Source organism: Fistularia commersonii, chromosome 16 (assembly GCF_037954325.1).
Source record: "Fistularia commersonii isolate RoL2024-O1a breed Wild chromosome 16, RoL_Fcom_v1.0, whole genome shotgun sequence".
Lineage (NCBI taxonomy): Eukaryota > Metazoa > Chordata > Actinopteri > Syngnathiformes > Fistulariidae > Fistularia > Fistularia commersonii.
Window position 1 is genome coordinate 18,051,813 of NC_141299.1, and position 27,112 is coordinate 18,078,924.

At 48.3% G+C, this 27,112-nt stretch overlaps 3 protein-coding genes across 5 annotated transcripts; 1 reads left to right on the plus strand and 2 right to left on the minus strand.

The window, feature by feature from the left end:
• Window positions 1–2,311: 2,311 nt before the first annotated feature.
• On the minus strand, window positions 2,312–8,422 carry plvapb (plasmalemma vesicle associated protein b). The gene is made up of 9 exons (XM_086161935.1): window positions 7,928–8,422; window positions 6,727–6,903; window positions 6,535–6,628; window positions 5,836–6,037; window positions 5,479–5,698; window positions 3,329–3,478; window positions 3,123–3,251; window positions 2,760–2,870; window positions 2,312–2,515 (listed from the first exon to the last, which is right to left on the minus strand). Exons 1-9 carry the CDS (start codon window positions 8,129–8,131, stop codon window positions 2,507–2,509), a joined length of 1,296 nt encoding a protein of 431 aa, XP_086018061.1. The 5' UTR covers window positions 8,132–8,422; the 3' UTR covers window positions 2,312–2,506.
• A 1,669-nt stretch (window positions 8,423–10,091) lies between these two features.
• On the minus strand, window positions 10,092–15,076 carry babam1 (BRISC and BRCA1 A complex member 1). The gene is made up of 9 exons (XM_086161958.1): window positions 14,955–15,076; window positions 13,793–14,271; window positions 13,659–13,717; window positions 13,463–13,583; window positions 13,298–13,376; window positions 13,182–13,206; window positions 12,968–13,097; window positions 12,777–12,860; window positions 10,092–10,828 (listed from the first exon to the last, which is right to left on the minus strand). The coding sequence occupies exons 2-9, from the start codon at window positions 14,255–14,257 to the stop codon at window positions 10,628–10,630; spliced, it is 1,164 nt and encodes a 387-aa protein (XP_086018084.1). The 5' UTR covers window positions 14,258–14,271; window positions 14,955–15,076; the 3' UTR covers window positions 10,092–10,627.
• Window positions 15,077–15,644: 568 nt separating this feature from the next.
• On the plus strand, window positions 15,645–26,356 carry ushbp1 (Usher syndrome 1C binding protein 1). Of its 3 annotated transcripts, none has more exons than XM_086162351.1 (14): window positions 15,645–15,826; window positions 16,848–17,041; window positions 17,144–17,280; window positions 17,721–17,884; window positions 17,968–18,138; window positions 18,251–18,495; window positions 19,386–19,526; window positions 19,609–19,685; window positions 19,772–19,877; window positions 19,956–20,160; window positions 21,278–21,403; window positions 21,830–21,927; window positions 23,324–23,446; window positions 23,527–26,356. In XM_086162351.1, the coding sequence occupies exons 1-14, from the start codon at window positions 15,821–15,823 to the stop codon at window positions 23,675–23,677; spliced, it is 1,944 nt and encodes a 647-aa protein (XP_086018477.1). In that variant the 5' UTR covers window positions 15,645–15,820; the 3' UTR covers window positions 23,678–26,356. The 3 variants fall into 3 exon arrangements, 2 of the variants coding, with proteins under 2 accessions (XP_086018477.1, XP_086018478.1); XM_086162352.1 differs by having other exon boundaries at window positions 23,531–23,666; XR_015107305.1 differs by having other exon boundaries at window positions 21,830–23,446; window positions 23,527–23,557.
• Window positions 26,357–27,112: the final 756 nt, after the last annotated feature.

Genomic DNA, 27,112 nt, shown 5'->3' on the forward strand with positions numbered 1-27,112 from the left:
CCGGGAACCCTGTTCGCTCGCTGGGATGACTTAATAATAAGAATTATTTGTAAAGTGCTTTCTGTGGAAGAGCGGTGTGATCTGCAGCGTCCCCACTGCTCTGGGGGGTTTGTTTTGGTTTTTTTTGTTCACCTGTCAATCCGGCCTTGATCAAAAATTTATGTTTCCTCGCTGAACCCCCCCTTCCCTCCTGAACCCCCCCTCCCCCCCTCCCTCCGTCCCCCCGTCCCTCCCCGCTGCCGACGCTCGCCGACGCAGCCGTCCGTCTCCGCCTGCGTGTCCCTCCGGTCTGAACCTCCCCCGGCGTCCCGGCCTTCCTCTTTCCGCACTGCCGCGTCAGCCTTTTTGTCCTCTTTCATGTTCCCCGTGATGGATTGCAGGGGACGGAGGGCATCGGGACCAACCCCAACCCTAACCCACGCAATCAGGGGCCATAAATTTCCAGAGGTCCGATCCTTTTCTTTTTTTTTTTTTGTGCAATGACGTCACAGCCGACGAATAAATCTACTCTTGAGTTTTGTCGACGACACCTAAAAATATGATACGAGGCTCTGATCCCGTTCGGTCATCTTCAGTTGTTTCTCCTCCTGAAACCACATTTGTCCTCCGTTTTGCATTTATCGTCGAGAGGATCTTGTCAAAATTGCGTCCGCTGTTATTTCAGAGCGATCCTCGATAAACGTGATATCGTCGTCTACGTGCTACATCTGCCGTTATTCTGTGAGCGAGTTGAAATCCAAGCATTCAGAATCCCTCACAACTCTATGAGCTGCTGCGCTGGTGTCCGACTGCAGAGTGTCTGACTGCATGTTTGCGGAGAAAGAAGGATTCCAGGCTGATATTTTTACACGCCGAGCCCGGGACAGGCATTGCGTGTCCGTGTGTCTCCAACAGGCTGATTTTTGATTTTTGGCGGCGGTCGCTCAGGAGGACGGTCCGTCCGTCTGCAGATCCCGGCGGAGCAACGCTACATCACTATCAAGAGTCACTATCAATTAAACACACAGCGTTTGGACAAACGGCTCATTTCGCTGTCGACTTCTCGAACCCCTTCGTGCGCCGGTCAACTGTTCTTTATAACAAACTGTCGGTCGTGTTTATTTTCTGTAACACACTGAAGAAAGTCACGTTTATCAACCACATCTGACACCGATGCATGTCGGGAAAAACCATGTCAAATCTCTCAGGGATCAAATAAATCTGTTTATATTCGCACTTTCACGATCGTCCCCCATTTCTTTCAGGTTGCCGAGCGAAAAGTGTTATATTTTATATTATATTTTATAACGTGATGTTGCGTCGGAGCTGAGGAGCTGGCAGGGATCAGCGTAACACCGCCAAGACAGGCAAATACACTTTTCCACAACGCCCACTTTACACAATAACTTATTTTCAATGACGCACCAGAGTGTGTGTGTGTGTGTGTGTGTGTGCCAACAAGTTAAATGCCATGAAATTAGAAGGGGAAATTAGGCTTCTCATTCGGGTAACGACACAAATAGCGAACTGTGAGCCGGCCTGCCGATCGATGGCGAGAGTGAAGCGGAACAGCAGTTTAAAACGTCGTGGATTCAGAAAATACAGGCGGGAATGCGATGAACGATTATCGCTCAGTATTGATATGGAGCAGATTAGAATTAAATGTTGTTTATCGATAAGCGGTGCATCGACGACCGGCCGCGGGCGTTTCAGACAAATATGCGAAAAGTGAAACAACAAAAACAAGAAAATGATGATGAAGGATCGCCGACGCCGGTGCAGAGACACCACTTGGAGAGGATTATAAGAATAATAATCGTGCACGGCACCCACAAACACATGTACACAAACAGATATGCTCAAAAGTGTTTAGCGCCACCTTTTTTTAGCAATGAAACACAGAGTTACCATGGAAGAGGCGCATTTTAATGGACGTGGCCTCTCCATAAACCTGGAAAAACACTGTACACGGCGAAGAGGAAAGGGAAGTAGTAAAGCATCCCGAGAGCAGCTCATACAGCAGCTACTGCCAGGGCGTGAAACGCAATAAAGGGGGCAGAGAGTGACATTACATTCTCCATCTTTCAGTCTCCCCAACATTACGGGTCATAAAGACGAGCGCGCCCTGGATCCCCCAACGCTCATCTGACGGAGGACGTGGCGATGTGTTTACGACCCGCGCCGTGTGTGTATTGTCATCCGGGTTGGGCTTGAAATTTGAACACTGGGAAACATAAATGCGGCTATTTCAGGAGCACACACACACACACACACTTTGCTGTGTTCTTCTGTTTTTGTTTTGAGAGACAAAGGAAACGAGAAAAGTGTCTGCTTTCGGTCGGCTTTCATTTTAATGCCACTGTAAATGCGAGGAAAGACATGAATCAATATATTTACACCGGTGTCATTTTTACATCTACCTGGCGATGACCATACACTCATAAATGCGGACAGTGTGTGGAGTGGGTGTGTATATACAGGTCGCGCACGGCGTCCGAGTTATGTACACCATCTTCGCTTCCGCATTTCATCTCACCTGGAAGATAAAACAGTGAGTCGGAAACGTTTCCACCCCAAAAAGTAAAAAGTGATGCAGACACAGAAGCTCCGCTGCAGGTCGAATGTCACCGCTAAAAATGATCTTTTCTAAAGACACTTGATTTCACTGATTTCCAGTCATCCATGTGCAGTTGACTTGATCAATCATTTCAAACGCATCTTAACCGGGTTTTGGCCACCGGCGTTTCTGCTCAGCGAGGAACATATAAAGTAAAACTCACCGTCGGGGGTCTATTGATGGCGGGTCCTCCTGCAGAAGGCCAGTTGTGTCCCATCTGCCTGCCGTGCTGCTGGACGCCCTGCGGCGCCGCCGGTTGGTTCGGGAGGCCGACCTGCAGACACGATGGTGATTTAGCGTCCTGCAGCTTGGGGGGGGGGGGGGGGGGGGGGGGGGGTGACGGCCGCACGCCGCTAGAGCCACCGCCGTTTGCGGCGTTTCAACGTCATAATCATGGCGGTGGGCCTCTATTGTTCGGCCCGCGCGTCCTTCCGCCGCCCTCGGACACGTCGAACCTCCGCCTCGCCACAATCACGCGCCGCCTCCCCGCGACCGCTTCGGCCCACGTGTGAATAAATGTCTGCACCTTGCAGTTGGGCTGAGAAGAGATGGCGGCTCGCAGGGTCTGAAGCTCCTGCTCTCTGAGGCCCACGCTGTCCTCCAGCAGTTTCTTCTGCTCTCTCAGACGGTTCTGCTCCATCAGCAGCTGCTCCATCTAAACGCAAGCCGGAAAACTAAACGTGAGCGCGTTCTCCCGGCCGCCGCCGTGGCGACGACACGCGCGTCACTCACCTTCTCGTCGTGAGCTTTCTGCTTGTTCTGCAGCGAGTCCGCAGCCTCCGCCGCAGACTCGCTGCGGTTGCGGTTGCACTGCCGGAGGTCAGAGGTCAACTGGGAGTTTTGCACCTCCAGTTTACTGGACAGGGCTTGGATTTCAGCCACCTGGAAACAGAAGTAATCCGAGCGTTACAGTCATATGACACCGAAGATGACATCCTTGTTCAGAGCTCCAGTTTGCCTCATGGCTCTTCTGGTTATAACGTTTTTTTATAAACAAAGCAGGTCTTCGTGGGTCACAAAAGGGACGATTACAAATTTCCCCCTTTTAGCGAAAAAAAACATTTCTCTCATACGAACCGGGCGTTCTGCGCCAAATTTATTCCTGGAAGTTTCTACTTGTTTTGAATAACGCCTGTCTATTTCTGGCAGAGAATGTGAGTGTTTGTTAGTGTTTGATTTCCTAAACGTCACCCCGGAGAACACGGCGTACGGCCGGCGTGACAGCGACAGCCGTGTCCAACGTCTGCCGGCAGGACGGCGGCGAGCCATTGATCAAAACAACTGATCGTGAGCGCGTTATTGTGTCCGACGCTTGCAGAATCTGACAGCAGAGCTGGCAAAAATAATGAGGGAAATTATAGGACACGTTGAGGGGGGTTCATTTCCCCCAGGGTTTCATGTAACTTCACTAGAATGAGGCGCAGGGAGGGAATATTTCACATTAGATGGCAACATTTGCACTTTAATACTAGCAGATCCAGCCAGGAATAATAATTATTATTTGGATTTCTGCTTCCGTTCAGTGTCGGGCAGTCAGGGGAGGCAGGAGAAGCCGTGCCTCACTATTCATCCGTGACTTGAGCAATAAATGTATTTTTCGTTTAACTTCACCAGTTTTAGATTGTTTTTTTTTAATCAAAATGGCTGGATTTTCACATTTACTGTGCAAGTATTAAGAAGAGACGTGCGATGAGGCTGCGGACCGTCGAGCCTCAACGTAGATTGTGCAACGTCTCCGCACCAAAACCGGATTGCTGTTTCTCCGTACGTCGCTATTAAAACACTTTTGCTAGATGAACTGCATTTCCAATGCAGAGTGTTTTTGTCAACAACTGCATGCGCGTTACCAGTTTCCTGTGCCGAGCGATGATTAAACGACTGCAAAGAGCCACTAAATGAGGCACGTGTTTCTCCTGCCTCACGTTGGGGTGCACGCCTGATTCCACGGAGTCTGCTGGCGACTCCTGGGCTGCAGAACACATTCATTCTTTCCCCTCTGGCAGAGATGGGGTTCCCCGGAGCGTCACGGGGCCACATATGGAGGCGTACAACCACTCGCTCGCTCGTTCGTTCACACTTGTGGACAATTCAGGGTCTCCAATGAGCATCTTGCATGTTCTTGTCAGAATTCGAGCTAACGGTAGCTTGGAGGATTCACCTTCTGCTCTGTTTAACGGTCAAGCCTTCGCCCCCGAAAATCCACTTGTTATTTACACAGAAATAAAGTCAGCGGTGAGATTCTCTCCCGCTCCCCTCTAACCCTTTGCAGAGACACTTCTCCAAGTAAAATATCAATTGTAAAAACAAACATCTTTGCTCGGGTCTCGTCTTTTGTTCTGCGGTCATGAAGTGCTTTATCAGCAGAGCCACACATTTCACCTCTGCTACGCTGCGCCGTTTGCCTCGGAGGACGTCTGTCTCTTCAGCCAGATTTATCACGGAGGAGGCGGAGGATGGACTTCCTCTCTTGAGCTACGGGCCTTTTGGAATATTCCATTTACTTTAAGCCGGCTTTAAAAAACGGCCGGCTAGACAGGAAAGCAAATTCTTAACAAAGGAAAAATCTGCCCGGTAAAATATAGCATTTGTTTTTTTTTTAAACACAATCCCTCGAGGGTCTTAAACACTCTGAGTTGAACCTGTAACCTTAGAATAAAAAAAAAAAAGTTAAAAAAAAAATCCCCTTTTCTATTTCCTCTGTTAAATTCAATCCAATTTATTTATTTTTTCATTATAGGCCACCCTTAGCACTATTTGCATTAGCAACTTATGTATGGGCCTTAGAGGATGCTCAGGCTCTGAATCCAATTACACACACACACACACACACACACACACACACACACATACACACAAATCACACACGTGATTGGAAACCTCACCTTGTTGCCCACATTGTCTAAATACAGCTGAAACTTGTTCTCCACGTCCCTGGACAGGTTGCTGCAGCTGGTCCGGATCTTCTCCATCTGGTCCTTCTGACTGTCGCAGGTGAGGTGGAAGGTCAGCTGGTGGGGGAACAGGTTGTTGATTCTGTTCAGAAAGTCCCTGGTCACCGTCTGGATCCCGTCCAGAGAGTGAGCGAAATCCTCCTTGCATTTCCTAGAGGGACAGATGGAGCAAACCTCTGATTGGTTCAGGACTCTCTCTCTCTCACACACACACACACACACACACACACACACACACACACACACACACACACACACACACACACGCACACACGGGCAGCGGCGTACTTGGTGTAGGTGGTGAGCTGCTGCTTGAGCATGGTGTTCTCCCGCCGCATGATGATGAGGTCCTGGTGGTGCAGGTCTCGGTCCCTGAGGGCGTTGTCCCTCTCCTGGATCAGATACTGGACCGTCTGGGTGAAGTTGAGCTGGATGAGGTGGATCATGGCTTTCTGCTGGGCGTTGAGGGTCTGCAAAGTCTTGACCTCACCTAGAAGATTCAGGCGAGGACTTCAGAAAGTGAACAATCTTCAAAAAAGCCGGCCAGGAGAATATGTCATAGCAGTGAGGTGCAGTCAGTCAGGGGAGGCAGGAGACGCCGTGCCTCACCTGCCAATCTTGGAGAGAAAAAAATGAAAAAAACCAATGAAGTGGTTCTATTTATCAGTGATTTACACCGTAAAGATATTTTTCATTTCACTTCACCGGTTTTAGAAACTACATTTTCAACGTAGAGTGTCTTTTTGTCAACAGCTGCGTGTGTGTTACTAGTTTCGTGTGCTGAATGATCATAAACCGTCTGCCAGGAGCCACTTGGTGAGGCAGGAAAACTGCCTGTCTCACCAAGTGGCTTGTATGTTTGTATGGGGTTTGTATGTCTGTAAATCTGATCTTGATGAAGTCAGCGCCTCACCGGCTACAAACCTCACAGCACGTCACCGCTTCAGAGCATATTTAAAATGTAAGCATCTCTGGAAAAGTACGTACTGCCGGTGGTGACCATGACGGGGGCTTGTCTGGCAGGAGTGGGACACCTCATGGTCATGCTGCGAGTCACCGCGATCTGTGCCTCGCAGGAAGCCTGGTAAGGAGACAGCGACGAAGCTCTGAATCACATCCGGGCTACATTTGTGGAAATTTCACGTCTGGACGCGAAACATCGTGGAATCGCCCGCTTACCATTTTACTTCGGAATTCCAGCAGGGTTCTGTTGTTGTCGGCCCTCTGCTGCTCCAGTTCTTTCTCCAGCGCTGCCTTCTCGGCGCTGCGAGCCCCCAGCTGGGCTCCCAGCTCCACCTTCTCCTTCCTCAGCTGGATGTTGTTCTCACTGAGTCTGTTGATGTTCAGCTCCAGTTCCTTCACAACAGCACATCACTCAGCATCACCAGATCCACCACTTTGCGTACCTCGGAGCGTGTGAAATAAAAAGGATGCGGTGGTGTGCCAATATTGTTTCAGCACAGGACGACCCACGGGCCGCGGTGTGACAAGAGCCAAGGGAAATATCATCTGAGAACATTTTAAAGACATTAAGGCTTCAGAATATTTCAGAAACCCGTCATGTAGGTACATACATACACACACACAGGCACACATATATATGCGTGTATTTACGTAAATATATATATACACATGTGTGTATACATATGTATATACATGCATATATATGCATATATACGCACGTGTATATGTAAATATACACACATACATATGCATAAATATGTATTTATACATATATATGTGTGTGTATATACATGTGTGTGTGTATATATATATACACTCACACACACATGAATTTATATGAGTGTGCATATATATATATATATATATATATATATATATATGTACACACATATATGTGTATAAGATTTTATTTGATTATTTCCATATATAATTCTGCTAGAATAAAAAATAAAAAGATTTCTGATTAAGCACCATCCTCATTGAGTGTTATAATACTCCATGTAGAATACCTATTGTTTAATTTTATGTGAATAAAGTGTATGATGCAAACATTATATTGTATTTTTAATTTCTTTCACTCCATGTAGAATACCTATTATTTTATTTTATGTGAATAAAGTGTATGATGCAAACATTATATTGTATTTCTAATTTCTTTTACTCCATGTAGAATACCTATTATTTTATTTCATGTGAATAAAGTGCATAACACAAACATTATATTGAATTCTGAATTTCTTTCACTTCATGTGTAGTGCTCAGTGGTAATGAAATATAATATATAAGGGTATAAAGAAACTGCATTTTTGCTAATTTTGCTGTTAGCTTTGGCATTGAATATTGATTTCTTTATTATGATTGTTATTATTTAAGAGCAATAAACAGCCTTCAGCATAAGTTACCACAAGCCACTGACCTTGACCCTCTTCTCCGCGGCGGTCTTCTCAGGCTGTCCGTAGATGAGGAAGAGCACCAGGCTGACGATGATGAGGGACTGGATCAGCGAGGAGAAGAAGAAGACTATCCTCATGTAGTAGCCGCAGCTCTTCCCTTTGGGTCGATGCAGGGGCTCCTGCGCCTCCAAGCCAAACTTGGCCCGGGAGTAGCTGGAGCTGTACATGGCCGTCGGGGGTGAAATGGTGGCGACCGGTTTGGCAAATTAATAAAAAAGAAAAAAAAAACAATCCTCTAGGGCTTTCCTTTCCCCTTTGACGCGTCGGTCCGCGCGGAGCAGGTGTCGGCGGCTTCCAGCGGGACGTGTCGAGCAGAAGTCGGAGGAACCCGCCGCGATTATTTCTCCGTCTGGCAGCGAGGCGTCATGTATGGATGGATGTAAACAATGACCCTTCGGGGTGCAAAGGGGCCATGTTTATAAACGCTGCCGGAGGCACACTTCCACTCCATCCTGGCACAGCCCTCACATCACCTCCCTCCTGGCTCCTCGCCTTCCTCCTCGACCTCTGTCACACTTCCACACTCCCTCCGCACTCCCACCTTTCCAATTATCACATTTTCCTACGGGGCCGTGCGGAAAAATACAGGACGTTCAGGTGAGGATTTAATAAGTCAGAATTAAAGACGTATCTTACCGCTTCGTCCTCACGCTATAATTGGACCTCATTATGAACCATGTGAATAATGCAGCGATACGAGTGTAAGGCAGCGTGTCTTCTGATCCGTGGAGGCCACGACAAGACAGAACCTCTTTCCATACTTTATAGGAAGAATTACCGGCTAATATTCAAAACAGAGATCCTGACACCTTTTTGATGATGCGCCTCGGGCTCAGCGGGATTTTTTACCGAGATTCACCTCGGACCCGTTTCGCCTGTTCCCAGATAATTACCCCGTGATCAGACCTCCTGTCAAAACATCCCTCATTTAATGTGGACGGTCCTCCTAGGAGGGCTTTTATGAGAAGCTAAAACACTATTTGATTCAGAATAATCTAGTTTTGAGGGGTTATGATCACCATCAGCAGTGAATGCTCATCTGCAAGATACTTGCAGTTCAGGGGGGTAAAAGGTGAATGTGGATCTTCTGGATTCAGGAAAAGGTACAAATACCTTCGTACGGCATTTAAACGAGATACTCGATGACTCTCGGCAGACGTGCGCGGTCGCGCAAAATCAATATAGCTCCTCTCATAGAATTGACGGTGGCCTTTCACGGCCAACGGGAGGACAAACGTGACTTCACCAGGAGAAAAGGCAAAAAATAACAAACGAAAAAAAAAAAAAAAAATTCCACCATTTCCTGTCCCAAGCAAGCACGGAAAGGAGTCATGGCAGTGGAGGAGTGAAAAAATGAAAACAATAGGGACCTGTCATTCTTCGGGGATGAGGGAATAACAAATTCTGCCTGCGGCAAAGACACACTGGATCCTCCCTGGTGCTGCTCCGAGCGCCGATGACGTGAGGAGAGGCCGACTCTGCTGGGGAAGGGTGTGAAAGGGGAAAGGTCTGCAGGGCCCGGGGTTTTCCTGCTCCCCATTGTCTCCCTAATAACCTGGACGCACCGGCCAGAAAGAAGCCTAAATTATCAAGGCCCGTTAAGTGACACAAAATGACAGCAGAGACACGGGGACGTCTGCGCAAAAACAGGAAGAGTCGCGGTTGACATTCCTTCGAGTGACAAGACAAGACACAGGAAAGTATGTTTTGCGCTGCGGCAATATTCACGCCGGTGCTGGATGAGAGATAAGATTCGCAGCGATTATCCCAATACCTCTTTCATCACTGTCACCATGACCAGGAGGTGAGGGGAACCCGGGATATGAGGAGGAAAAATTGAATTTCAAATGTACACGGAGACGGGGGTTTCTTAAACATCCTCGGCGGCAAGACGCAACTTTCTAATTCCGAATATCCCAGAACCAAGTCCACCTTTAGAAGACGATTTGCTGCCACCTCCTGACAATAATTCAGAAGGCGAGAACAAACCCCGACATCTCCACGGTGATCGTCATGAGTCATGTGATGGAAAATTATGGAGGAAAAAGATGTGTTAAGGTACATTCATTCCATGTCTGTGGAACAAAAGCTTCTGACAAATCAGTAAAAGCTACGTGTTTGTGTGTGTGTTTCCTTTGTTTTTAATAACAATGATTCAAAACAGGCAACAAAGGTGGAAATCGCCGAGCGGAAAGCAAAGGCGGCGTTACAGTAAGTGTGACTCTGTGATCCAGTGCAGCCTATTCCGGTATGTCATTTTAAAGCTTCCAAAAAAATTAAAAAATGAGAAAAATGGCACAGTCGGAAGAATGTCGCAGGTTTGTACGTCGGTAAGATTAACAGGCAGGTAAGAGTGAGCTGACGTCTGAGAGGAAAATAAAGGTTTGGGGGGGGGAAGCGGGGTCAAGATGCCCTGCCGTTTCTCTATTTCATGTGATAATTAGGATAATAAGATCATTCAGTTACCGTTGCTTCCAAAAGCTCCACTCACACAGAAACACAACCACTGTGTGGATGCCAGCCGCTGCGCAGGAATACAAAGTTCCTCTGCTACAAAAAAAGAAAAAAAAAAACAACTTCCAAAGGCATTCAGTACTTACAAGTCTGTTCAAAAAAAAAACCAAAAAACAAAAGTTGCACTTCCCAAAGAAGTGAGTCCAGTTCTAGACGGTGGCCTCGATGTCCTGGGGTTCTTCCCCCTCCAGGAGGCTGTAAGACGCGTGGCTCTGGAAAGGTCTCTGCAGAGGGTGGGCCAGGAGTTTGGCCATGCAGTTGTGCAGCTCGATGGCCAGGCCGCTCAGGGAAACCTCGAAGCGGTAGCACATGCCTTTGGAGTCCAGATTGCAGAAAGACGTGTAGTTTTCCTGGAGAGAGAGGCGATAAACGGGCGTCGGTGGAGCAGCCGGGCTGGAAACCTTTAAGTCCCTTCTATTCATTTCAGATACGCTGACTCACATCAGATCTGCATGTTAACACACACACTTGTACATGACTATATTTAGTGTTTTCCATTACACTTTATCGATATCATTTTGAACAAATTGCGACTTTCCTTTTCATGCTTTGTTGGTACCGTATTTTTCGCACTTCAAATCCTTACATTTTCTCAAAAATCGTCCCCGCGCCTTGTAACGTGGTGCGCCTTATATATGAATTCTCGTCGCGCTTACTGGCCTCCGACCGATTTCACGTGGTCCACTGCGCTCAGATAACGAATAATGTGGGGCTGGAATCTCACACTGACATCAGGTGTCCGCCATCGCTGACAACCACAAACCAATCAGAGAACAGCAGGTGGTACGCTGACCTCTGGTGCGCACTGTGCTGCAACACAATATTACTGTACATTTGTGTGGGTGAGGACGCCCAAAAATGTCATCTGTTAAGCAGCATTGAAACTCAAGGCTATCAGTGACGCAGTAGATGATGGGAACAGAACAGCCGCCAAAGAATTCTACATGAATGGGGCGGAAGTGGAGGAGGCAAGCGGATGAACTGCGCCGAGTCAAGAAGACCAAACAGTTTCCCAGGGAACAAAATGAGGTGAATAAAGTTGGACTAAACTGACTGTTTTGTTTGACTTTATTTACTGTATGTTTTATGATGCGCCTTAAAACGCAGTGCGCCTTATGGGACCCAAAATACGGTGATTTAGAAGGGAACAAGTGGCTTCACTTCCTTATAGCTGAGCCCTTCGCTGGCCAGCACGCTGTCCACAAACTGTTCTATTAGGCTGTCACTTGTTTTCCCAAAGTGGCAAGATACAAGATATGGCCGACGCCAAAAGCCGCTGATCGTCCGGTGAGAATGCGCCATACGTGGGAAACACACCAAGTACAGAAACACCTTGACTTGCGAGTTTAATTGGTTCCATGATGGATTTGCAACTCAATTCGCTTGTTTATCAAATGAAATGTGCCCACTGAAATGATATCAATCCGCTCCTGCGCTCCCCGGTTTTGTTACGCAGTTTTAAATGAGTACTTGAATAAATTAAAAAATACTGTATAAAAATTAATACATAATAAATGGAAATGCAAAGAAATCTGTCTTTATTACGTGTATTTGCCTTGTAGATGGAACAAAGATGCCGGCGTTGACAGCAGCGGTTGGGCTTTTTTGTATAAATTTGTTGCTCTACCACTTCACTTGCTCGCTTAATGTCACAATGTAGTGCTAAATTTAACTTGCTCACTATGCTACACTTCAAGACTCAGGATTCAAAGTGTTTACTGTGATGTGCACAGTCTGCAAACGTGTTTCCCTGTATAATGACATTCTTATTTTGCTCTCCAAAGCACTGAATAATTAATGAACATGCTGTTACAGCCAGATGCAAACAGGGCACAGAAACGTAAACAAGAGAAGCATGATGTGCAAATTGAAGGCAAGAGTGCAAATTTAAATCTTGAAATTTGAAATGGAAACATTTTAATTCATTTAGCTACGGAGTGAACGCCGCCTGCTGCAACGTAAATATCTCCCGGCTTCTCGAAGACGACGCTCCGGCTCACCATATCTCACCGACAACAACTTCTCCGTCTCTTCACGGATGAGTCCACGACACGCTCGCCTCGCTCATGTTTTTCCATGATTTTCTCTTGGCTACCTAGCGATGTGTCTGACTGTTTTTAAACACCACGTCACAGGCAGCGGCGGCCACATCGGCGTCAAACACTCGTCCCGCTCGCTCAGATCTCAGCCTGAATCATAAACCCCCCCAAAAAAAGACAGAGCGACGACTCTTATCTTGGAAAGTTGATGCACCCGTGAGTCAAGGTTCCTCTGCATATCGGCATTTTGTCCACTCACCCGCCAGCTCGTCTCATCCTGATCCTCCAAGCCATTGTGGAGGTAGACCATGTCAAAGAAGAAGTACGGGGACTGTAGCATCTTCTATATGGTGACAGAAGCAAGGAAATGTGGTTTGCAAACGTCTCAGACCATCAAATGCAAGAAATCAGAGACAGAGAGGGCGTCGATCTCAGCGCGGTCAGACTTACGCCGACGGCCTCGGAGGGGGTGAACTGGAGCTGACCCGCATGGCGGCTGTAGATGAGCACCGTCCGAACCACGTACGGGGGCGGGATGGTCTGAACATTTTCCATCAGTGGCAAATCAATCTTCTGACGTCTGTCGAGTCAACAGAATCGTGCAGAGCTGAACTCCCTCCAATCGGGTTTAGGGAGCAATGGTTTGCTGTCGGACGATACTTACATCACATTGAGAAGATCTTCCAGGTCTACAGAGGAGAGTTAAGGTTTAAGCTTACCAACCAAAGTCCCATGTATTAAAGTACGTCGAGGTCTAATAAACAGTGAGCGGGAGGATACTGAAAGACTCGCACACGTTGGTCTCCAGGTCATACAGGCAGCTGCACAGCTCCCGGGGGTCAGACGTGAAACCCGAGAGCTGAAACAAAACCAAATACGCATTAGAAGAAGAAAAAAAAAGGCCCTCTGGTTAAAAAGCTCATGGAATGTAATTAAAAGGCTCACCCACAGAGCGTCATCATTCACCACCACCAGGGCAAACTCGTGCCGTTTGTCTATCTTGTGTTTAGTTCTGACAAACATCTCGATCATCTTCTGAGAAATGTTCAGCGCGTTCGTTTTAGACCTGAACACAAAGGAAAAGTTTAGCAACGAGAGAACAGTCGCAAGGGAAAAGATGGTTTCCTCAGTAGTAACGTACCCATTAAAAGACTCCAACTTTGGTAAAGACATCTCTTCCGAAAGGTCTAAGCAGATAATCTATGAACAAAGAAAATGTGTTTTGAATACTCAATAAACAAATACCATCTGGATCATTTTACAAGATCTTCTTACCACTTTCTCTGGACAGTTGACGCGAGGAACTCGTAGCTGGTACTCTGTAGGAGGGGGGGCAGGAGGTGCCAGGGCGGGCTGCTGCTGGGGGAGCTTTGACCTCTCTTTGGCTGCCGCACCAGAAGCCGGAAGTGGCATCGTGGCACTGGCTGCAGCAGCAGCAGCAGCAGCAGCTGCAGCAGCCGCCGCCGCCGCCGCCGCCGCTGCAGGTACAACAGTCTGGGCTGAAGCTGTGGAGATGGTTGTGGTGGTGGAACTTGGAGGACTATCGCTGGTGGAGGCCTCCCCCTCCCCCTCCACGCGACTTCCCACAGCTGGCTGGGATATGTTGGGGTTACTGTTGCCCCCCAAACTCCCTGTGCTGCTGCGACGGTCCTCGGCACCTTCAGGATTGGAGCGTGTTCGCGGTCGCAGCTCCACCAGCCGCTCCTCTCCGTCTGCAGGCCCCGGCTCAGGAGTCTCCATGAGTATAAAGTGTGCTGAGAAAGTAAAAGCGACATATTTAGATTGGTGACAGATGAAATACAAAGCGCAATCCTGTTCTTACATTGAAAGAAATGTTTTTCATTGCCAGCTACATGCCGACAGAAAGAAACGGCATATGGAAGGAACACATTTAGAGATCTCACAAGCAGAAATAACAACAGTGTTTGCCTAATCCTAACTTTATGTATTGTGACAAATAACAAAAAATAGGCACTGGGAGTGACCTCTGAAATGGCCTATTGCGGAAACCGGAATGTTGACATTTTGCACCTGCATAAGAAATGACTGCAGCGACAAAAAGAAATAAACACTGCCCAAGTAAAGACAAATTACAAATAAATTATCCTAGAGCACACGATATTTGAGACAACATATTTCAAATAGTTGCAGAGTAGGAACACTTTGTCGACATTTTTCCAAAATGTTCGTTAATTGTCTGAGTGACGGATAACGACAGCTTGTACATCATTTATTTATATTTAGTCATTTGTTGCAGATCTACTGAAAGTATCCGACAGCACCAGCAATCAGTGCAGTGGTTTATCAGGGAGATGCTAGGTGACAGCGCAGTCACAAGCTGAGCTATTAGCATTAGCCTGCCTGAACTAAAGCACTAAAGCAACGTTAACTTGCTTACGGTTTCAACATTAACATTAAAATGAATGAACAGACTTACGTGGTTTCGAGCGGTAATGTTTTTAGATCTAGGATACCGTGAAAGTAATTCAAATTCACGAATAACTCAGATGCAGGCTAACGTAGTTTTGAACTTCCGTACCGGAAATGACGAAATGTGAATTCGCCTAGCTTCATGGGTAATGTAGTTTTTGCTATAAAAGACTGAAACGTACTGTTTTCGTCCCTTTTCCCTTTTCAGCCTGTGATTAAAATCAAAACCTTTTCAAATTCGCTCAAACTGTCACATAAATGTGAAGTCTTATGTTCCTTTTTTGCCCAATAAATTAATCTTGTGTCTTTCTAAGATGGGTCAAAGCGGTTAAATAAAGCTATAAATAAGGTGATATATTTGTGAACATCATTAAAAAAAGGAATATCTGCAGGAAAAACAAGTGTAAATAGAAAAAAAATCAGGATGAGTATTTTGTAGCTTGCAAAGTTATAACATGGAAAGCGTGAAAAAAAATTAAATGGCAAAATACAAAAATGTACAGACAAACACATTTCAATCATAAACAGTGATAATCAATACAAATTTCCTCATAACTCGTACATCCATACCGCATACAGCAACCCATCCATACAGAATGTGTTGTAGGCATGGCTGGACAAAACAGGAAAGTGACGAGGAATGGGTGGGGGTGACTTTCTGAGTGTTTTCCATTTACTTCATTCATCACACTAAACATAGTGTGGCGAAAAAAATGCAGAGGGCCAGAAGCTGCAAGAGAAGCGGGTGAACCAAAGGAAAATATCGCTTTGCTGACAGAAAAAAAAAACAGGTTTAAAGAAATCATCCCATCAAGCTGAATGCTTTGTAGAAAGTGAGGAGCGACACGGTACAGCTGCAGCCACACCACAGTTATGGAGGTGAGTGGTGATCCAGTGCCTGTTTTGAAAATGTGTGTCATTATCTTGAATACAAACAAGATGAGGGGGAAAAAAAATATAAACTTGCAATGTTGTTCAAATCCATCACTTGGTGATTTTGCTCTCACACACACACACACACACACACACACACACACACACACACACACACACTGGGTTGGTTGTGGATGTTGATGTCACCCTTTGCTGTCATGATGTTGACTGGATGATAAAGCGTCTCTCTGTGATGCCGAACAGGAAAGGGTGCCGTTCGGATCAAAAGGATCTGAAAACAGTCGTACCTAATCTGCATAATATTTGCTAAAATGTATGAGATTGACAATATACGGCAGAGCCACTGCAATTCATGTTACATTTTTTTTGCTGTAACTGTTGAGATCCCTCAAATAACACGGAGACATTTTGTTCCCGGTTCATTTCTAAGGTATCTAGTTGACATTCCTTGTGTACAACAAGAGGCGGGTTTGATCCGCAAATATTTTCCAAAGCAGGAAGTCGGATCGCAGGATGTTTTAGTTTCCTCCTTTTCCTTTGCTCAAAACAATAGCCACCAAACAATTCAACATGTCTGCCTGCGGATCGTAATAGATTTCATCTGTAGATAAAATATCAGGGGAATTAAATTAATTGCGCGAAGCAGTTTACCGGAGCAGGGTGACTCAAGTTGCTGCACTGGAATGTGTGCCTAATATTAGAATTCCCTGACTCATAAAAACTGAAAATACAGCCCGATTTAACCCAATGCATAGCAGACTAAAGCAAAAACTGTACATAAAAAATACTTCCACCAGGTAAAAGGGCCAAGCATAAATATTAATCCCTTAAGTTTATTTATTCATTTATTTACTATGGTGTGGTAGTCTTGTATCACACTGTTATATGGATAAATGTACTACATTCACAGTTGACTGTGTGTTAAGATTAAAAGAAGAAGATGTTTGTCAATATCTCGAGCTGAAAAGGTTGTTAATCTTCTTCTTGAAAACCGACGGACCGTCAGGATTTCAGATGTGACAGCCTGGATGCCGGATCCGAGTACGACCGGAAGGCGGCGGCTCCGGTCCGCCATTTGACCTTTGACCCCGAGTGCGAGGCGTCGCCCGCCGAGCTGGCCCAGTGCGAGGCCGAGGTCGGCACGCTTCTCAGCATCATCGCCGAGGTCAACAAAAAAATGGGGTCGCTGAAGGCGCCGAGGTAACATAGATGAGGAGGTGCAGGAGTTACTCCTGATGCGAAAACATCCAAACTTCTACTTATAAATGTGTGTCTTCGCCGCCTTCTCCCGCTTCTCGGAAGTCAATCGGGCGACCAGAGATCGTCAGGACCGCCCAGTCCCCTGTTTCCCGACCTGCTGTCTCACAGGCTGCTCAGAAGTCACCCGGAGAAGAAGATGACCTGCGACGTCACGTCTAAATCTCCGCTAACTATCCAAGGTGCGCCACAAACCGCCGTCATTTCGTCTATTTTCAACCACGCACCTTTCTAAAAGGTTAAAATAGTCAAAGAAGTTTGCAAAGCTGAGAGCGAGGACTTACTCACAACAGCATGCAATGGTTAAATAATAGAGAAATAACAACGTCGTCGTGTTTTGAAAGTATCCATCCAAGCGTCAGACGTTTCCGTCCCTCTGTGTGGAACAACTAATGAAACGCTCCCGCTATCTAAAACCTCAGACATTTCTGAAATGCTAAGATTCACACGCAGCCAAAAGCCCCGGAGCCGTCGAAAGGAAACAAGTACGAAAGTGCGAATTCTTAGATCGGGTCGCCACACGTGGTTTCAATCGGCAACCGGCAGATTTGCCGCACAAACAGAGGCGGGGGGGTTCAGGGGAGCTCGGCCCGCCGGTTCACATGCAAGTTCACGCCCGTAGGGGGCAGCGGCGTCGTGTGGACCAAACTCCAGGACGCTTTAAGCGCCGTGGAGGACTCCATCAGCAGCAGGAGGCTGTGGGCCGCCCCCATCACATCCTCCGAGCAGGAGAAACCCAAAAAACACCTGAGAGCGGCGGAGGACAGCTGGACGAAGGCCACCCAGGTAGGACACTCCACGCTCCCAGAATGGAGCATTTAGGGATTTTTTTTGTCTTGTAGTCGTTCACTTTGCAGATCCGTTTGCAGATCTTACAGGAGATGGAAAAGGAATTTGGGATTTCGTGCACGTCGGGACAGCCGAAGGAAGAATGCCGAGAGGAGCTCGACCCCGTGCAAAGAAGCCCCTCAAAGATGCAACAAGTGGAGGTGGAGTTGGTGCCGAGCAGCTTCGGCGCGGTGGAAGAAGAGAAGAACAAGGTAGGAGAACCATCACAAGGCTGCTCATCTTCTGGATTCTGCAAGAACAACTTCTGTGGCCGACTTTCGTCGTTCTTATTTGAACTACTTACTTAAGTAACTTCTTGCGCAGTTACCGAGCCACCAAAGAGCTCCGCGGTCGGGAAGCTGCTCGCCGTCCTGCAGGCCTTCAGGTTCTCCGGGGGCCCTCGGACCCGACCGGGGCTCCCCGTCCTTCCCGGGTTCGCCGCTGTTTCTTCGGCGAGCGTCCAGGGCCGCCGCGCCTTCGCCGCTGGGAGGAGACGCCTCGCCGCTGAGCTCCGGCAATCCCGGTCCGTGCCCTGTTGCCATGGAAACGGAAACCGAGCGGCTGCACAGGTTAGTCTGCAGAGTGACCTCGTAGATTTGAAGATCAGCTTGTGTTCTCATACACACATATATATATACATACATATATGCATATATACACACATACATACACATATATACGTGTATGTATATATATATCTATGCACACACACACACACACACACATAATAATATAGATATATATAAACAAACATATGTGTGTGTGTGTGTGTGTGTGTGTGTGTTGTTCTACAAATAAATAAAGCTCCTGCTAAATCCTCTAAAAAAATAAATAAGGCTTGTGTTATTGGTTATCAAGCAAAAATGAGGAAAGTGCCAGGATTATGCAATATGAATATATAAGATAAGATATACTTTATTGATCTCCATTGGGGAAATTCTTTTGTCACAGCAGCGCAACAATGACATTATCAATAAATATGAGTATAAATATGAAAGAAAGAGGCAATTAAAAGACATCCACAAATAAATAGACAGAAGAGTAAAGAACAACAAGGATAAGAATAGACAACAGAACTGAAAAAAGAGACAGCGAGGGTGAAACTAGACGACCAAAACGACAACAAAAAGGATAAGAACAAAATCAGATTCATAAAAATATGAATAATTTGTGTAGATAATGTAATGTGAGATTCAAATGTTGCATAACCTCTGAGTATCTTTCAATACTCTAGCAATGTCTCGCTCACGGTGACTTGACTTTGTATTTCTCCTGGTATTCTATCAGTACTGTTTCTGTGCAAACCACTCATTGGACACTAATTAGATTGTTGTTATCTGGAAGTGGCTGCCGTCATTTTGGGATTTCTTGGGGATGAATGACTTTTTTTAATGTTATCTTGAGAATCCCCGGATGAGCTCAGTGAAACGACGCTCCTCACCCGCCTGTGACGTTCCAGGTACATCGAGCGTCTGAAGGCCAAGAACGAGCGTCTGGCGGCGGCTCTGGAGCGCCGGCGAGCCGAGTCGGAGCGGTTCGGCGCCAAGGTGAAAAGGCTGGAGGCCGACTGCGCCGCCTTGCAGCTGGCGCTCAAATACTGGTGAGCGAGCCGACGCCCGCCGTCCGTTTTTATTCCCGAGGACATCGACCCGGATTCTTCTAACCGCCCCTCCGGTTTGCAGCGAGGAGTGCGAGGAGGCCTTCGTCGAGCTGCTGTGGCTTCACGACGCCGAGAGGCAGCCGAGCGTTCCTCCGGCAGGTGACCCCGTCTCGTCTCCGCCGGACGCCGAACCCCGACGGTGGGAGCGCCGGTCGTTTACGCTCACCGCCGGTTTGTCTTCTCAGAGGAGGCGGACGACGGGAAGCCGTCAGCTCAGCTGGGGGAAATGGAAACCGAAGAGCTGACCACCTCCTTCTCCACGGCGGGGGTCACCGAGGAGACGGAGCAGAGGTGATGTCGTCAGAACGTGCCACCTATCCGCCATAAAAACCCGTAAGAAGTGCGACTCATTGTCCGCGAAACCCGCAGGAGTCCGGAGTTCTCGGAGCGAGAGGTCATCCTCCGTCAGCAAATCGAACATCTACGGAGAGACCGAGCGGCCATCTGCCTGCCGAAGCCGAGCGCAGGGCCGGCGGAGGGCAGGGCCGACCCGGACGGCGCCAAAGATAGCGCGAAATCCTCCGACGGCAAGAGGGAGAAGGCTTCGCTCTTCTACGAACTCGTCTCCGTCAGGGTGAGACTCGCTTTCGGATCTAGCCTATCGTCCGAATCCGACCAGCATACATGTCACTCTTCTACCAGCACACCTCCCAATGCACCGCAGACGGCTTCTTCTTCTTCTTCTTCTTCTTCTTCTTCTTCTTCTTCTTCTTCTTCTTATTCTTCTTCTTCTTCTTTTGGCTTTTCCCTTCAGCGAGTCAACTTTCTCCATCCAACCCTATTCTCTGGATCCTCCTCTCTCACACCAACCACCTTCATATCTTCTCTCACCACGTTCATAAATCTTCTCTTTGGTCTTCCTCCAGACCTCCTGCCCGGCAGCTCCAATTCCAGCATCCGTCTACCAATATATTCACTATCTCTTCTCTGTCCATGACCCAACCATCTCCGTCTGGCTTCTCTGACCTTCTCTCCAAAACATCTAACATGTGCTGTTCCTCTGATAGACTCATTCCTGATCCTCCCCATCCTGGTCACTCCCAAAGAGAACCTCAGCATCTTCATCTCTGCAACCTCTAGTTCTGCCTGCTGTCTTTTGGTCATTGGAACAGTTTCTAGTCCAAACATCATCTCTGGTCTCACCACTGTCTTGTACACCTTTCATTCTGGCTGATGTTCTTCTATCTCTTCGTACCCCTGACACTTTTCTCTACCCATTCCAACCTGCTTGGACCCGTCTCTTCACCTCTTCTCCACACTCTCCTGCCCTCTGGACTGTTGACCCCAAGTACCTGAAATCCTCCAGCTTCTTGATCTCCACTCCCTGTAGCCTCACCGTTCCACCCGAGTTCCTCTCATTCACACACATATATTCTGTCTTGCTGCCACTAACTTTCATTCCTCTCCTTTCCAGAGCATACCTCCACCTCTCTAGATGTTCCTCTACCTGTTGTCTGCACCGCAGACAGCAAAGTAGGAATTTCACTGTACAGGGAAACAAATTTCCACGAGTTGCGGAGCTTCTGGTTTCAGGACCCGCAAACAGAAGACTTCCGTTTGTTCATTCGGATGCAGGATCGTTCCATCGTCCGACCTCTTCCGGAGCTCGGGTCGCTTCCATGGACCAAGTTCAACATCTAACCGAATTATACTCAGCTGCTGCATTCACAAGTTGAATGTCTTGTATCCAGGAGGAGATGTCAGAGCTGCGAGCTCTCATCCGCCTCAAGGAGAAGGAGCTGCGGTGTCTGGAGTGGGGTTTGATGGCGCAGAAAACCCAAGAAGCAGCCGGAGCCTTCGTCCCGGAGAGCGATCAGGTACCGCCGCTGCCACAGCAAACCCTTTCAAACATTTTCAAATAACACAAAGTCAAGGTGAAAGGAGCCAGAGGGAGACGGATGACGGTCTATTGTGACGACTTCAAATCTGGCTGTCCCACCTGGGAAATCACACGTCTACCGAAGCAGAATCCCTCCGGGCCGGGAAGGATATTTCCGTTCCATGAAGTCTCCTGCTGAGATTTGCGCCGCGCCGCCGTCTTTGCCAAAGGACACGGAAGGGACGGGCGGCGATGACATATCGTATCCGCTCCTCGCCACGCGCCTCCCCGCCGATCCGACAGAAACCTTACCTCCGCTCCCTCTCAGCGCTTCGTAGAAAACCGTCCAGAAGATCCGCCGCATCTTGAGGTTGTCAGACGGTCTGTTTTCGGCTTCCTCGACAACCTTGCGCTCGTGTTTCAGGGCCTCGGTGAGAGCGCCGCGAAACTCTGTCACGACGGGGACGCCGCCGGCCCGCGAGGACGACCCATCTTGAAGGAGCTGCAGTCGGTCCTTCAAAGGTGAGTCGGCGCCTTCGGAAAAGAGTTTAAAAGCATTTCGTCTGGTAACAACTGTCACGCCTGCACTTCTTACACGGTTATTACCAACCAACAAATGAGTTACTCCTAAACGCACGGTGGACTTTTAAACATCTCCAGTGATGGATCGAGTAAATGATAATACGCATCCAGATCGAGTCCAGAAGCTGCTCCAAACACCAGCCGGTAAATATACAACCGAGAGGGATCCTACGTCTGCAGAACACAAACGTGCCGAACAAAGACGGCGATCTGTGGAATTGTTTTTGAAATTTAGCGCTTCCACCTCACAGCCACAAGGTCCCTGGATTCCCACAGGGGGCCCTTCTGTGAGGAGTCTCCATGTTCTCCCTGGGTCTGCGTGGGGTTCCTCCGGGTTCCTCCAGGTTCCTCCGGGTTTCTCCGGGTTCCTCCCACTGTCCAAAAACATGCAGGAGGTTCATAGGAGACCCTGAGGAGTCCAGATGTGTGGAACAAGGAAAGAATGGTTGTGGAATGAAGGGGTGAAGACATGTATGCTTGCACCCCTAAAAGTCTTGGCCGCAGGATAAATAATGACTGAATGGCAGAAGTAAAAAACAATTTGAAAATATTCTTCTGAATATATTTATAACACTGAACACCAGTGCAAGTGCCTATTGTATGAATAATACACACATTACAATTTTTTCATAATTTCTGCTGTAAGAAGAGCGGGCGAAATATGCTAACGCTTCAGCCGACAGCTTTTCGGTCAATGTGAAGTTTCAGGATTTTTACGTAAATTACTTGCTCATTTACATTTTAGTCTCTTGTGGATTTATTGATTCATTTATATTTCTAAATATTTATTGGGCTTATCAATATCATTTCATTTACATTGTATTTGATTCAACGCGTCGAAAAGACAAAAAAGGGCTCCAGATGAGCAGAAAGCCTCCCTTTTCAGGAAGTCTTGCTCTGGAGAGGTGGATATCCTGACTTGCAGCCGGGCGGCGTCGGGCTTTGCGCTCGGCCTTCAGCCGCATTATCGAGGAGAAACCCAGGCGTTCGAGGCGCAAAACATGTCGGGATGAGACTGTGAGACGGATTCCAGCGTTTGGATGCTCTTGGAGCAGGTTTATAAATGTCACGCGCCGAACCAATTCAACGGCGCAGCAAATGCGCCCCTCTGCGACCGGCCACCCATCCCGCTCCGTTGCCTAGGAACTACCGTGGATCAGCCAAGTCTTCTGACATAAAGCCGATCCGGTATCTTTTCACCGCGGCTGGCGAGGACATCCTCCTCCGCTCTGACCTCGAGTTCTGACCGCCTCTTCATGAAAAGGAGTTAACGCTCCGGATCCCGACCGTTCGGAAATCGGTCCATTGGTTTTGTCCGATCTCACTGTTTGCTCAGGGAGCAGGCGCTGAAGAAGAGGCTGGCGTTGGTCCACGACTCCCTGAACACAGCGCTCTCGGACGGCGCCCCCGGCAGGAGGGAGAACGAGGATCAGATCGCCCGGCTCACGCAAGCTCACAGGTGAGATTCTTTGTCCGCCGGCGTCGACCCGGTGGGAACCCGACAGATAAGAAAAGGTCCGATGTCGTCCTCCCATCCAGCAAGGCCTTGAACTCGTACCGCCACATCCGGAGGAAGTACCGCGAGCAGGTGTGGAGGCTGGAGCAGAGGGTGGCGGCCGTGATGGAGAGCCAGAGCGCCGTGTCGGCCGGAGAGTCCCTGGACTGGAAGCGGGAGGAGACCGTCCTGTGATTCCACAAATAGCAAATAAGCTGCGCCCGAACACTTTTGAGACTTTTCTTAGATCGCGTCGGGAATCCGATCCGACGCGGCCGTCCGGTTTTCACACGTAGCTTCTTGGTTCACCTTTCATCTTATCCGATCCACCTTCTCCTTCCGCCGTCGGCCGCCGAAAAGTAAAAGGACCATCCGGTCAGCCGGCCGGGTTTTGAAAATGGCGTCTTTCGGACGTTTACGAGTCGGTCCGAGGAGCCGAGCTTGAGTTGTTTAACGTCACCAGACGTGTTTCGGGGGGACGCAGCTGCCACCGAGTCACGACCGATTCAAAGAGCCCTTCGGGATCTCCGGGTTGACCTTCGGAGCACGGCCGACTCTATCGAGCCGCGTGACAAAGCCGCTCGGAGGGGGGATGGGACGCTGGCTGATGAGCGCACATGATGTATGACCGGCCCACTTCTCTTCTCTGCATGTTTATGGCTTTCTCAGCCCTATAGAGCCGCAAATAAAGACTTTCCTCCCGGTGGAGTTTGCTCCCTGACTCGGCGAGTCCCGACGTGTTTGGAAATGAAAAATCAAGCATGGTACATGCGACCCGACCCGATTGTCGGCTTTATCGGGAGCAAAATGTCGAGGTAGAGACGTCGGTTTGAAGTGAAGCGACGGCTCGACGCCCGGAGGGACGCAACCCGGGTGTGCTGAGTTTACTCCCGTTAACCGCCAGCGTTGGATATCAATGAAAGGAGAAGTCATAGAAAAGATCATACAAGTACAGACGCGTTGCCTAAAATCCACCTTTTGACGCCTTGCGCCGGGCTTGCGCGCTCGATTTCGCGGCGGAGATGCAGCGTGCTCCCGCCCTCGTGGTCGTTCAGTGTGAGGTGGAAATCTTACAGTCTCAGAGCAGCGACACAATCGACAAGCGACGAAACAGGAAACCCGGTAGACAAATGAAATCGCCATGGCGGTATTGGCGGCGGGGACGGTATTTGTCGCCGGCATGGATGAACGGGGACGGCGAAGGACGTCCCGATCGGTGTGGAGCGTCCACGAAGAAGGAGGGATGGCTCGGATCACGTCGACTCTGCAGATCCCCGCTGAAAACATCACTGTGGGGAAAAACCTGAAAGAATCGAGTTATTTTCTACGAGTCTTTTCCAAATCCGTTCTAAGCATTTAGACGTAAGATCCTCAGTCCTTGTATCTCAGCCTCAGCTGACACACCAGCTGAAGGTGTGGTCGTTTCACGCAAGTCTTTAGATGATGGTCACCGAAGCCAGAAGATCTGGACGGACCACAAGAGCTAAAGAGGCTCTGGGGAAAGAGGCTGGGGAAAACACGGCACGGTGGGACGAATTGTCTAAAGAATCCGGTTGTAGTTTCCCACCAGCCTTTAGATGTCGAATCAGCATCACACCGTGATGTTAGCGTTGAGGTAAAAGGTATTGTCGATGAATGTTGACGGAACGCCGGCGGACCGTCCAGATCCGAGGCGCCGTTGGAACGCCGGTCGGACGGGGGGCGAAGGGGAGGGGGCTTTTTTTTTTTTTTTCCTGTTTTTCATTTCCATCTTCACGCCTTCCTCTGTCAGCGTCCCTCCTAAGTCAGCGCTCAATCAGCGCCCCGCCCCCGCGGGCGACCCCGAGGCCGACCCCGAGGCCGACCCCGCGCCCCGACCTTCCCCGGACCCGTCAGCTGCGGCTGTAAGCGGCGGTCAGGAGGTTAAGGCAAAGGTTGTGTGTCACACCCACGGGGTCAGAGTGATGCCTGGCTGTTGTCTTAGCCGCTGAATGGAGGCTTCAGAGCGCCAGACAAGGTGGCGTGTCCCTGACGCCCCGACTCCTGCCTCGGCTCGCCCTTTCCCGGCCGGAGGTCAGCGGAGAGGGCTCGTCCTTCTCACACCCCCCCGCCCGAGCCTCGGGGTCACCGCCGCTATTGTTGTAATCGCCGCCATTAAATCACATGATACAATTATCGTATTTTGTGTTTCGGGCTCTCCCAGATCCACGTCAACCTTTAGAGTTCATCAAAGGTGTCGGAGGCGGCGGCGCGGCCGTAACCTCGGGGTGACTCCGGGCGCCGCGCAAAACTCATTAAACGGGGGGCGTCGGGCTTTCTTTAGGCTCACGCTGCAAACATACGCTTAAATATATTCAAGCACAATGATATTATACACATTATTTTTAAAACCCCGAGGGGGGGGTAAACTAAACATCGACTTTTTTCAGAAAAGCAGATAACGACGTGTAAGAAAAAGAATATATAATACAGATTTTTCTTATAAACGCGATACGTAAACAAAGTCGAGGAGCGCATGACATTTGGATGCGTATGATACATGTAATATAAGACATGTAGCACTTATACGTGTACGAGTAAAATGTACACCCATATGTAATATGACATATATATGATAACGTATGAAATGTAGTATGACATATTTATGTGTATGTATGATATATAGAATAGAAAGACATGTGCTATATGAAAATCATATGTAAATGTATCATATAAATTCTATAAGACATGGCGTATATGACATATAAGTAGCACATTAAATCTATGTAGTGGAGTAAATGACATATGTATGTATATGTATATAAATGTAATAAATATTGGTGCCGGTATCCCCGCAGCAGTCGCTCCAGGCTGGCGCCGGCGTTCCTCCTGGACAAACACAATAAATAGGATTTTAAAAGGTGTGACGTCCCCTCATAATGTGATCACCACAATATACTTTACAGTTATTTGTATATTCATTATACGTATAATTTTGTCAGCGGCTATCTGGGCCGCAGTAGCTGCCTTTCAGCGTTGAACGGCCGAAGTGTGTTTCTTCTTTTTCCACATGTCCCTCAACTAAAAAACATGTTTGCGCCTTGTTTTTTAACCTTGATCCCAAATCAAAACTCTAATCTCACTGGCGATACGGCCACTTTTCAGACATCCAGGTAAAGGAGCGCTCTTGAAGAATTCAGATAAGAAAGTTAAACCCTCCACATTAAAACTCCTTCCGGTATTTAATATTTTAAAAAGGCCTCCTTCTGTTCGATGTATTTAAGCGATAAATTTCCTCCGACCCTGCCGGTGGGGAGCATCTGATTGGCTGGGAAATACTCCGACCATTATAAGACAATGACAGCGGTTGTCAATCTCACACACCCACACACACCCGCACACACACACACACACAGACGCACACCGTGGGTGTGTTGGGGTTGGGGGCCGTTGACCCGGGGCTTTCAGGTCAATTCATTTACTCCCGGCATGCGTTGTTCATTTTAATAAGTTCCCCCTGGGTCGGCCGTGTGAAGGGATGACAGCCTTTCATTCTTAAAGCCGTGAGTTCGCCCGTCACCGCCGAGTATCCAATCTCATCTCATCGCCTCCTCTTCCTCTCGTCGTCCTGCTCCGGGACGCCACGGCGCCGACTCCGGCGGGGCCCGTGGA

Coding starts and splice junctions, on each gene's coding strand:
- plvapb (XM_086161935.1), bottom strand. CDS start 8,131: ATGTACAGCTCCAGCTACTCCCGGGCCAAGTTTGGCTTGGAGGCGCAG. Junction 3,252..3,328: donor AGAAAGCTCACGACGAGAAG/GTGAGTGACGCG, acceptor GCTTGCGTTTAG/ATGGAGCAGCTGCTGATGGA. Junction 2,871..3,122: donor CTTCTCAGCCCAACTGCAAG/GTGCAGACATTT, acceptor TCGTGTCTGCAG/GTCGGCCTCCCGAACCAACC.
- babam1 (XM_086161958.1), bottom strand. CDS start 14,257: ATGGAGACTCCTGAGCCGGGGCCTGCAGACGGAGAGGAGCGGCTGGTG. Junction 13,718..13,792: donor TCAACTGTCCAGAGAAAGTG/GTAAGAAGATCT, acceptor CTTTGTTCATAG/ATTATCTGCTTAGACCTTTC. Junction 10,829..12,776: donor AGGATGAGACGAGCTGGCGG/GTGAGTGGACAA, acceptor CTCTCTCTCCAG/GAAAACTACACGTCTTTCTG.
- ushbp1 (XM_086162351.1), top strand. Junction 19,527..19,608: donor CAGCTGGCGCTCAAATACTG/GTGAGCGAGCCG, acceptor TCCGGTTTGCAG/CGAGGAGTGCGAGGAGGCCT. Junction 20,161..21,277: donor ACGAACTCGTCTCCGTCAGG/GTGAGACTCGCT, acceptor TCTTGTATCCAG/GAGGAGATGTCAGAGCTGCG.